This window comes from Exophiala xenobiotica (genome assembly GCF_000835505.1).
Source record: "Exophiala xenobiotica strain CBS 118157 unplaced genomic scaffold supercont1.6, whole genome shotgun sequence".
NCBI lineage: Eukaryota > Fungi > Ascomycota > Eurotiomycetes > Chaetothyriales > Herpotrichiellaceae > Exophiala > Exophiala xenobiotica.
Window position 1 is genome coordinate 1,063,628 of NW_013562489.1, and position 10,854 is coordinate 1,074,481.

General features: G+C 51.6%; 6 protein-coding genes across 6 annotated transcripts; 2 read left to right on the forward strand and 4 right to left on the reverse strand.

The window, feature by feature from the left end:
* Nucleotides 1-705: 705 nt before the first annotated feature.
* PV05_09692 (uncharacterized protein) lies at nucleotides 706-2,028 on the forward strand (the record flags this gene model as incomplete). Its single annotated transcript, XM_013456045.1, has 2 exons — nucleotides 706-905; nucleotides 962-2,028. The coding sequence occupies 2 exons, from the start codon at nucleotides 706-708 to the stop codon at nucleotides 1,929-1,931; spliced, it is 1,170 nt and encodes a 389-aa protein (XP_013311499.1). The 3' UTR covers nucleotides 1,932-2,028.
* Nucleotides 2,029-5,685: 3,657 nt separating this feature from the next.
* Nucleotides 5,686-6,401, forward strand: PV05_09693 (uncharacterized protein; the record flags this gene model as incomplete). Its single annotated transcript, XM_013456046.1, has 3 exons — nucleotides 5,686-5,857; nucleotides 5,918-6,118; nucleotides 6,175-6,401. The coding sequence occupies 3 exons, from the start codon at nucleotides 5,686-5,688 to the stop codon at nucleotides 6,399-6,401; spliced, it is 600 nt and encodes a 199-aa protein (XP_013311500.1).
* Nucleotides 6,402-6,724: 323 nt separating this feature from the next.
* On the reverse strand, nucleotides 6,725-7,689 carry PV05_09694 (uncharacterized protein). Its single transcript, XM_013456047.1, has 2 exons — nucleotides 7,339-7,689; nucleotides 6,725-7,260 (listed from the first exon to the last, which is right to left on the reverse strand). Exons 1-2 carry the CDS (start codon nucleotides 7,573-7,575, stop codon nucleotides 6,910-6,912), a joined length of 588 nt encoding a protein of 195 aa, XP_013311501.1. The 5' UTR covers nucleotides 7,576-7,689; the 3' UTR covers nucleotides 6,725-6,909.
* Nucleotides 7,690-8,268: 579 nt separating this feature from the next.
* On the reverse strand, nucleotides 8,269-8,901 carry PV05_09695 (uncharacterized protein; the record flags this gene model as incomplete). Its single annotated transcript, XM_013456048.1, has 1 exon — nucleotides 8,269-8,901. The coding sequence occupies one exon, from the start codon at nucleotides 8,899-8,901 to the stop codon at nucleotides 8,269-8,271; it is 633 nt and encodes a 210-aa protein (XP_013311502.1).
* A 499-nt stretch (nucleotides 8,902-9,400) lies between these two features.
* PV05_09696 (uncharacterized protein) lies at nucleotides 9,401-9,784 on the reverse strand (the record flags this gene model as incomplete). The annotated part of the gene is made up of 3 exons (XM_013456049.1): nucleotides 9,401-9,493; nucleotides 9,541-9,644; nucleotides 9,691-9,784. The coding sequence occupies 3 exons, from the start codon at nucleotides 9,782-9,784 to the stop codon at nucleotides 9,401-9,403; spliced, it is 291 nt and encodes a 96-aa protein (XP_013311503.1).
* An 80-nt stretch (nucleotides 9,785-9,864) lies between these two features.
* PV05_09697 (uncharacterized protein) lies at nucleotides 9,865-10,146 on the reverse strand (the record flags this gene model as incomplete). The annotated part of the gene is made up of 1 exon (XM_013456050.1): nucleotides 9,865-10,146. The coding sequence occupies one exon, from the start codon at nucleotides 10,144-10,146 to the stop codon at nucleotides 9,865-9,867; it is 282 nt and encodes a 93-aa protein (XP_013311504.1).
* Between the last annotated feature and the right edge of the window lie 708 nt (nucleotides 10,147-10,854).

The following is a 10,854-nucleotide window of genomic DNA, read 5'->3' on the forward strand; positions in this document are numbered from 1 at the left end:
GGCACTTCTGTCCACTCAATGCTGTTCGGGCATCAATCATCTTCATCGATGGGCAGGCATTGGGCATTCCCGGTGCATGACGTGCCGACTACACCGTGATGCGCGCATGCTTCCGCTATCAGAACCGTCCAGAAGGAAATTAATCGAGCTTCCAGAAGACGAGGCTTAACGCCAGCATCTGTCAATTTCCGATGCTTCGTTCCTGGACGCGAGCATGTGGCGCCCATTGCCAGAGACTAGACGGACACTTACAGAGTGCCTAAAAGAGACCCTCGACGCCTCATCCATGGTGTCGGCAACAATCCGCCGCGAAGCTTCAGGCACTTTGTTTCAGCCCCTGCGAGGGTGGGCCTGGTGTGAGAAACTAGACTGTCCGGGGTTGCGGAAGGGTGGGCATCACAACTTCGAGAATAGCCTTTCGAATGGGTCTACGAGGGCTCAAAGCCACACGAACCTATCCCCTCCACGTGCCCTATGATGAATGCCATATCTTTATTGGACTTCAGTCCATCTTTTATTTCATACAGGAAGTCTGGCATCAACAATACTAATGCCCAATGCTAATGGATGCCCTGTGCGAAGCCCCCTTGGCCGATTGATTGATCAAACTCGCCTATCAGAGACGGAGACGTACATCCTTTACCTCGCCGGTTTTATTTTGTACTCTCCTCGTCCCCATTGCATGTCAGTTTGACCGATTTGATCATGTTGGCTTTGACATCTCCGATCAACAATCTACATTCTTCCTACTCCTCGGCAGTCGCCCCCGGAATACAATTCGCCCTTGATCTGACCGACGGCAACGTGGGCATGTCTGAGCACGAGGATTTCCTTTTGTCCAATCCAGGGAATACCGCATCGTCGAGGCCACCAGCCGACAGCCCCTCATCGTTCTCTTTTCATAAGTAAGTGCTGCCATGGCCTTCCAATGCCGTCACAAGAAACTGATACAAGTCCACAGCAGGTTCACACCATGGTCATCGTCCGCGTACGACCCTTTTGCGGGAGATACTGGCGGGCGCATCTCTCCCGGTCGAACTGAAAGACTGCGGCAGAGGCTGCCCCCTGAGATACACGGACCGATTCGTGCCACTGTACCTACGGCCGTTGGCGATCAGTTCCGGCCTCTGTCTCTGGGATCGCAAAGTTCTGCTTTCACCTCTGACCCAGGCTCATATCAGCCGCCCGTCTTGCCACCAAGGTCCAATCCTGACGAGATTGCTCTCCGACGACAGAGTCAGGATAGCTACAGTTTCCAGACAGGATCGCCGACCAGTCAAGGTTACGCCGAGTTCGACCTGGAGACACACAATCGCCGCGGTGCCGAGATGGGAAGGGCGGCCAGATATCATACCCGCAGACGACCCTTCAATCAGGACGAGTTTGATGGACCGTCACAGCTTCTGCCACTTCCTGTACCGCAGCAAGAACACGCACGCTCTCAAGCTCTTCCTACGCTTCCTGTACACTTGAACATCGAGGAACAGGACGAAATCACGCTACGCGTCGACGACATCCTGTCTCGGTGTGCTTTCCATTTTGTGGCAAAGTACCAGTTTCCTATCCCCCTCGAACGTGACAAGCCTCGAGTCCGGACACCTGCCGACAGAGAGTGGACAGAATGGGCTTATTTGCTCAAGAGGCTTGCTACCAAGAGAAGGATCCCAGCCCGTGTGCTCTACGATAATCAAATCAAACAGTTTGTCACGACATTGGAAAATTCTATTGCAGTCAGGCAGAACAACAGAGACCAGCAGTCCAGGACGCCCAAGGATGACCGGTATATGCTACAGCTTGTTAGTGCAGGCACACAAGTTGCAAGAATCTTGATGGACTCATTATCTATGGAACAGCTCGATGCTCTATATAGGCAGACGGAGAACGTGATCCTCGAAAGGAGAGCCAGACTTCGGGAACTCGGTTTCCAATAGAAGCCTTGTTGAACTTTACCAATCATTTTGATACTGGCAGTTCAATTTGAAGCGAGCTGGACCAGAAAGCGCAGCCTCCTGTGGAAAGCATGCGGATTGACGCCCGAGAGACTTCATGGCGGAAGAGTGGCTACTGGGACGCACTACATCGTTTGCCCCCTCATCCGGCCTGAACGAACTTCCTCCCCTCGTTGGCCCGTATGCAAACCACTTTTGTGAGCAGAAAAATGCTCGTTGTCTTCTTGCACCGAGCTAGAATCGGCAGGATGTACTTGACCAGGAAGAGCTAATGATCCGCACATCTTCGAAACAGATCAGGATGGTCATTGGACAGTTCTCTATTCCTCCCTCCTGCATGCCAATTGCAAGGCATTTCCGCCTAGTCGACATGCAGCCACTTCTCACACCGCATCTAGCAAGGCGACAGAAGAACCCTCTGGCTGCCTGCGGACCCGGGCAAAAGCTGTGGAATCAGGCTTGGTCCCCTGCTGCAGTCAAGTATATCCAGGACTGGTCCTCCTTGCCATTGGCGTAAAATTCCTGGCATTGCCTTCCTAGGGCAGATCGCGAGGCAGTCTGTCACCAGTGAGCGGCTTCTTTCTAGGAGAGGCCGTTGGAGAGATTGCTACCGCCGGACTTCCAGTGCCTCAACAGGCAGCCACTCTTTGTTAACCCGACTCCTCTCTAAGCGATACTGTCAATCCGCCTCCAAACATTTCAATCAGAAAGCTCCCCTGGCGAACTAGCAGAAGATGCCGGTTCGAAATCTAATCGAGGTCGAGCACGGCTCCTTCCAGTCCTCAGTTCATCACCCAAGTTAGCGTGTATGCGAGGCTTTCGACTGTGATTGAAAGCGTTGCTGACCACCCGCACCTACGGACGCTCGAGACCCCTTCCTAAGACCCTTCTGCTGAGAGATTGAACTTGGAAGTCTTCGACTCTGGATCTTTTGGCCAAGCACTAACATAAGATACATTCACAAAACGTCAATGAAGGGTCTGAGAATGCTACAGGATCTTGAGCGGCTCTGCAGTACAAGATTCTCTGTTGAGATGCCTCCTGTTGAGCTTCTGAAGCCTGTCAGGAGTAAGCCAGGAGAAAGGTGGGAATGCTCTACAGATTACAGTGGTGCTCGAGCAAGGAACACAAATGCAGAAGAAGAAAAAAGTCTTCGAAGAAGGTCGAAGCCCAATGTCTTGTCCAGCGTCAAAGTGTCTACTCAGCTGGCATGACTGAACCTAGGACCGCGCAGATACCTTCAAGACCTATGAGCAAAAGAAAGCTACTTTGGAAATGACGACGTTGGTAAGACACAGGCTCTGCGATGCTGTCTCCAGCCACGCGACAGAGCCGGGGTGGGCCATTGTGACCTGCATCGACGCAGTGGCTTCATTTTTGCCATGAATAGCAGGGAAATCATCCTCAGGACGCCTAATATGCTGGGATCAGGCGGTCTGCTGATGTCGAATGGCCTACTACGCAAGGAAGCCGGAAAACGGTACCTCAGACAGGCTGTTTATGCTTTCATCCTCCGTTGGGATTCTGCGTCCTTCTTGTGCAGGCCCTGTTGCAACCAAAATCGAAATAGCGTGACTGTGGCCCACTACCGACAGCAATTCGCATCTCGCGGAGAGATCTCGATTCGCTTGCGGGTCAGTTCTCTCCATTACCTTGCGCTTGGACCGGAAGCAGACTCGAATGAGGCAGGTAAAGATGTGGTAACTGAGGCAGCGTGCAAAGTTGGAAGACAAGGATACTTCCGCAACAGCTACACGTCGCAGAGCAGGAGAACCGGTGTCCCGTTGCAAACCACGTATGCTGAGCCCATGAGACTCCAGACAAAGGCAACTCAGGGCGAAAGACACTGCAACAGAATGCGGCTTCAACTACAAGCTGCCCAATCTGCAGGAACCTAGGGCTCTGAAGCCTGAAATTTCAGTGTGATCATAGCCAGCGCATGCATTGCTACCTGAAAGACACTTGCGGCGCAAGAGGTGGCAAACTTCTACGAGCGTCGATACCGGCAATATGCGAAGAACGGAGGGCTGGGCACACCGCTATCCAAGGGGATCAACGTTGAAGCCTAGCATACTAGCAGATCTTGTAGATATCAGGTCTGAAAAGACTGCCAATGAATCTGAAAGCCGCAGCCTGAAGCTTCTCTAGATCTAACACCTCGCAATATTCTGCAGGTTATGTACGTAGTACTGTGCGTCTCGTTACTCTCACTTAACCCATGTGGGCCCAAAGATACCATGCACCCAGCCATGGGGCTTAGAGAAAGCATTTGATGCCCAACCAGAATTCCTCGGCCCAGAAAAGATCCCTGAGCAAGTAGACTCTTCCTCCAGCCTTTGTGTTCATGCAAGTCCCTGCACGCAACACCAAACGCATGTCCTCAACATAAGCGTAGATCTGAGTCTGCTGTTGTTTCAAAGCGATTACTGAATTACCAATCCATCTTTGCCCCCCACGGCTCAAAAAGCTGAGGCTGAAACGAGGTCAAATCACGAAACAATTTTGGTCCTTGAGACAGTTCCTCGCAAGAAAGAAAGATCTAGACTCTCGATTCTCGTATCTTGAAGCACGCAGTCTTGCAAGTCCCGTCCATACACAACATCTTCTTGGACGTGTGAACTGTCTGGCCCTTGCTGCAAAGCGTGGGGGATATCAGAAATGCCTCAACGCCATCGACCCGAGAGATGTGACAGTAGCAAGCCATTGCAAACACGTGGGTTTGGCTTGAGGGTTTTCCTTCTGGCATTCGTATCCTGCTCAGCCACTCGTACATTCGCGATCACTCTGCTGCCCGGAAGTAGTTGCGACCGCGTCGACTACCAGATCTTCCGCCACACAGCACTGAGCAATGGATCAGAGCAAGATCACGACCAGAACTTCTGCCAAATATCTGGTTCACGTGTATTCACACTCATGTAGACGGGCTGGCCTCTACGTAGGACTGCTTTTCTCATCATTATCGCTAACATCGTGGACGGAATTATATGAAATGCATGACTGCCGATCTGGCAGGGAATCACCCACGCGTTATGGAAAGGGCAGAATGGAGTAATGTGGCCCATAAACAGCCATCGTGGGAACAGAATCCGACATCAGTTGCACAGCTTTCTTCGCTGACAATGCAATGTCAGTCCATCTACAATGCACTGTCGCCAGACACCCGTGAGTGGAGAAATGGGAACGAGCGGTGGGCAGACCCGTCCACTTCGATCACGACGTACACTCGCACGTGGTGAGAAAAACCGAGAACTTACTCAGACGTCTTCATGAGACAAACCAAAAGATTAATCAGGCCCAAGTGACAACGCTCAGAAAGGCCTGCGCCGCCAGTTGGTCGGATTGCAATGGGAGCAGATTGCGAGGTAAGATACAACCCTTCGACGAGGGTACAACAACTTCACCACCACCTACTCAACCAAGCCCTGTACTTTAGCGTGCCGACAGTATACGCCTTATGGACGACGACACAGTGATAAGGAGCAAGAGATGAACCCTGCTGACCATCCTTAAAGGTTCATACCAGACCTCGGAAGTCACGACCCTCCAGATGATGTCGAATTCACTCTTTACCTCTCTCTCTTGCCAAGCTCTTCACATCCTTTCACCGAGAACTCTTGTTGCCTGCAACTTTGAAGCCACTGCGTTCAACTCAGAAAGGTCGCCTTTACTGTCACTTTGAGAGACACACCCCATCCCTGAAGTCACGGCCGCCGACGTCTATCTGTGTGACCCGAGGATGGCCAAAGTCAAGAATAAGTCTCCCGATAGCGGCGCTGGAAAAATCAAAAAGAAGAGGAGACGAGGAAGAGACCTGCTGCAGAGGGCCATGGGCAATTTGAGCCTTTCAAGAGAACCCAAGATACCTGCAGAACATACACAGGCGGAAGCACAACAGAGCGTCAATCAGTGTGAGACTACTGGTAACCTTGATGCGCAGAAAGCTCCATGGGAAAGCTGACCTTCTTTAGCTCGTCGCGATCGCAACAGTCTTACCTTCAGAAAACTAAATTTACCGGAAGACTGGCGTCAATCGGCATTCAACCCGAAGGCATTCCAAGGGATGATTCGCGCCATCACGGAGGCCATCCACCCTGATAATGAGTTCGAGTACCCTGCCTTGATCACGCTGAGAGACGAAGTTGAGAACATCGTGGTCCAAGTCATGCAGAGTGAGAGTGCAACACACGCCATCTTGCCACGTTATATACTAACACTTTGCTCACAGAAGCTGCCCAGGCAGCAGAACTTGCCAATCGATCAGAGATTCGGGTCGAAGATATGAAAGACGACCGCAACTTAGCCAAGACGAAAGACGAGAACATGTTCGACATACCAGAGAGTACCCAAAAGTCAAACGATGGGGACACTCTCTTTGCTCAGGCTTCTGTGAAGCAAGCTGAGGTTCGCTCATTGGATGCACTGCCGTCTGTCGAGTGTGAGATGAGCATGTGAAGACGGCCCGCTCCGCCCGTGAATGATGGGAGAATCGGAGCCACTGTATTTCTGATGGGAGATCATATGTGACAGAGGCAGATAGAGGCAGCCTATTGTGCACAAAGGGTCGCAACCTCAGATGCGAAGAGAGGCGACGCTGTCAGGCTCAGGCGAAAAGGAGGCCTAGACGCGAAAGTAGCCAATAAACAACGACGAGGCTGAGATTCAAGGAACCGGAAAATCACTATGCCAGTTTCGGGTATTTTAATGTCTATCAGACAAAGTGAGGCTTGAGGGAATACGAACTCACTGCATGACAGAGTACACAATACGAACTGGGGTGACGATGCACGGTTCTTTATGTTGGTCGACGCTGATTTTCATGTGGAGTCGATCCACTTAATACCTAGGTATGTACAACCCTTGATGCAATGTACTTTTTTTGATATTCATGATCGTCGTTGGTATCATACTCGTACAATTCATGCGGCCCCGACCAAGTTGGCTTCCAGCGTTCAATTCAGTCTCAGCCCATCTTAGCCTGACTGAAGTCCATCTCCGGGTGCTCGGCCATGAACTTTTTGAGTATGTCCTGCTTGTTCTGCTCGTCACTGGTGGGCTTGCCCTGCCTCTTCATCTCCTGGTCGTACATCATCTTCTCGACCATGCCGCGCGTCTCGCCGTCGAGCTCGGACAGTTTCGAGTTCTCGGGCACGATCTTCGTCGTGTCGATCTTGGGCGCCGACGTCACTATGTGTGCCCACCAGTGCGACCCGCGGGCCTTGGCCAGGTTAATCGCGACCTCTTTGGTGTTGTCGGGTTTCGTGGATAGGACCCACGTTGAGTCGTCGACTTGGATCGGGTGTGGGAAGTCGCCCTACAAAACAAACAATTAGACACCATGAGAAGTGTATGGGTTTGAGTTATGGGGGGGGGGGGGGGGAACGCTGCGGACATCAATTATGGGTTCTTGTCCTTTGATGGCGACTTTGATGTGTGTCTTTTTCAGTTCGACGATGAGGTCGCGCGCCTTGAGATTGCCGGGGATGGGGACGTTGACGTCTGCTTCTTCGAGGGTTTGTGTCCAGCGGTAGGGGAGTTTGGCTTGTTCTTCCTCTTCGCGCTTGCGGTCTTCGGCGTCCTTGCGGGCTCGTTCGGAGGGTGTGGGGGACGGGGCGCGTTCTTCGGACATGTTGGAGTAGTTGACTATAGAGTACGGTCAAGGAGCAGTGGTGGGTAGGCGGTCTGGTGGGCAAGGTAAAGAGTGAATTGATTCTGTGATACAAAGGTTGGGCGCGGAGGCTTCGGACGGGTACCTTATGCAAGTAACGCGAGGATCGGTCATTTTCATGTCTCGCTGCTCTATGATAGCCCCGGCCTTGGCATAGATGACTCCTAGAAATTCCATGCCGCTTTTCACATCTAGTGACTCCTTCGCCCACTTGCTCCTGGACACCTGTTCTGGTGCTTCCATGCGTTACTGATCTCGACACGATTGAAAGGAAAAGCCTGTCCTATGTCTATCAGAGTAACAGAGCTGTTGATAAAATCATTGAAGTCCGGAGCACCGAGGACAACGTGTATGGCACGAGGGCCTATTTGCGAGAAACCGCCTTATCAGTGAAGTCAGGCAGTCCTCACCCAGTCGAATTCGAGCTTTCTACCACACCCGACCCTCAGTACTTCATCTTTTAAAGTCCCCGAATCTTTCTCTAAATTGGACCGATGGTAGAGGCCTCTGTCGCACTCCGTTTAGACTCACCCCGGTGGCCTAGCGGTATGTGTCCGGGATTCCCCCTCGAAGGTAGGCCGATTTGGGTTGGCGGGTGGGGCCTCGTCTCCTACTGACAGAGATTGGGAATCCTGGGGTAGAGTAGCAGGTATGTTAGCAGACTGGTCCGCGAGACGCCCGTTGACTTTTTGCTTCATCAAATAAGTGATATGCTCTAAGTATTCGAACCTCCGCGCTACCCGATCTCAGGATGTCAAGCTGCATTTTAGTGCGCTGTGCCCTCGGATATGTGGACTTGGGCTTGCTGAAGTTCCTTGCCGACACTTTCTTTTCAAACAACAGATCCAGCTCTGCAATCGGTCTGTCCTTAGGCTCTGGGACGAAAAAGTACGTGAAGATCAGCAAAAGAGCACAACTTCCCGCCCAAAAGGATCCGCTGCGTGCTCCCCATCCCCAAGCCGTGGGGTTCAACTGATATGGTGTTAACACATTGGCTACAATGTTGACGGTCGCGTAACAAAAGCGCGCAATCACCACGGATTTCTTTCGAAGCAAAGAGGATGGGATCTCCGACACCAGCGTATACGAGAGCGGAGCCACAGAAATGTCGACGATGAAGACCGACACAAGCAGCAGACCTCCCACAGCCCAGGACAGACCGGAGGATGGAGCGCTTGCTTGGCGCACACCAAGTCCTCCAACGATCAGGAAGAACGTGCCTACGCCGATCAAGCCCCATATGAAGAACGTTCGTCGGCCAACTCTGGGCATCAAGAGCCACTGCATGAAGGATGCATCAATAGACTGTCCTTACTCCCAAAGAGTACTTCAAGACTTAGAGAGAAGACAACCCCGGTGGATCCGGGTGCATATCCGACAATTGACATGTTGAAAGCCTGATCCGTTGGCAGACCGGCCTGCTGAAAAAACTAGGTCATATAAGCTCGCAGAGTCGAACCACTGAAAACCTGCATACAGTAGCAGCCGATCACGATTATCGTTCTGTGAAGATCGGTTCCTCTGAAGCATGCAAGGAAGTGAGTGCCGCTTGCAACTTCACGTTCATGCTCGGTTGTAACCGCTATAAGTGCTACGCTTTTGTCCAGGTCAAAGTCAATGCCCCGCGATGTCAGTCGGCGAGGAGATTTTTTGGCGTCCTCCAGGCGATTCTGCCTTACAAGCCACCAAGGTGAGTCAGATGCGAGTATAGCAGCAACAATTAGCGGAATCGGCCAGAACCATCTGTTTTGGTCACCAAGAAGAGAGAAGTCTGCTAGGAGCAATCTCACTGAACCGCGAAGGGGACACGATATGTCCACGGTGCCTGCATGTCCAAGACGCCCCGAAGCACACCGGTAGCGATGAGCTGACCAAACACCTAAAACTCTATTAGTATTACGTCCAACTTGGCCACTGGTGTCTTACCCAGCACAAGTTGACATAACTCGTAAGGTATGCTCGCAGACATGTCGGCATCACCTCTATGGCATAAACGCATGTGATGGTCTGGAAGATGCCAAGAGCAATACCTACAAGCGGTCAGAGACTTCACAATATAAGCGTTAGGGTCCTTACCGAGGAGAATCTGTCCAGTCTCCAAGACTCCAAGGCTAGGAGCAAAGAATTGAATGAAGATCAAACAAGGCACCATGAGCAAAGCACCAATCATGGTCTTTCGAAAGCCGAATCTCTCGCTGATATACCCGCTTCAGAAGAGACCTATCATCTGCCCTACGTTGGATCCCATTGTTAAGGCCTGATTGCCACGGCGCCGGAATCTGGTATTTGCCGTTCGATTGAAGCTTTCCGATAAGTCTGTTGGAATGCCGGCTGAGCGAACAGGGACCCAATAAGCTTGGTGTCGTATCCATCCATCACTAGGGCTGTCGACATTAGCACGCTCCAGCCAACAGCCTTGGGATAAAGCTTGATGGCCTGAAAAAAGGTCAACTCGTGCTCCTTGTTGGTTGCATCTTGAGCATCGGACAGCAATTCTTGCTGCAACGTCTGGGTTCCTTCAGCTTTCTCCATGCTGCTCCTCTTTCAAGAGCCGACGGAATTCTGTTCTTTCCTCGCTCTCAAGAGTGCCAGTCAGATTTGGGTGATTGCGGAAGACTCGGGGAATGTTGTTGCACATGTAGATATGACGGTTGATTGCAGAGATATCTAGTTTCAATCGGGAATGCTGAAGGGTGTCTCCATCCATAGCCCCAACTCATTTTCTGGCAGCTTCAGCCATGTCTATTGCAAGCATGAGGCTTGTGGCTTTAGACAAAAGGTTCAAATTTGGAGGAAGTCTTCGCCGGGAATCCCATGCTTCTTATACACCCGCCAAAAGGCTGCAAAGGTCCGGCAACTGCGTCCTGAAAGAAGCTGATGAGAGAGCCAATGAGCAACAACGGCTGGGGCACGCCTTTTTCCAGTTGCAACCACTGAAAGTATAGTTTTGTAGACGAACTACAGTATTCTATTCTAGACTTCTTTCTCTACTTTTATCTCACACTCATAACATACAATCGTGCGGTGGCGCATCCCTCTTGCGGCTTGCCATGATTCTCTTCTGGGCTGATATGCTTCCGACGCGAGATGGTGAATGATGAGGTAGTACCGGATATCGACTCGGCCTTTCCTAGTCAGGTCCGATGTGGATGGACAGCACGATGCAATGCCCGTTACTGATACAAGCGTTGCATCGCCCAGGGGGGGCAGCAGCGCGTCGGTGGCAGTTGCTTCTCGCTA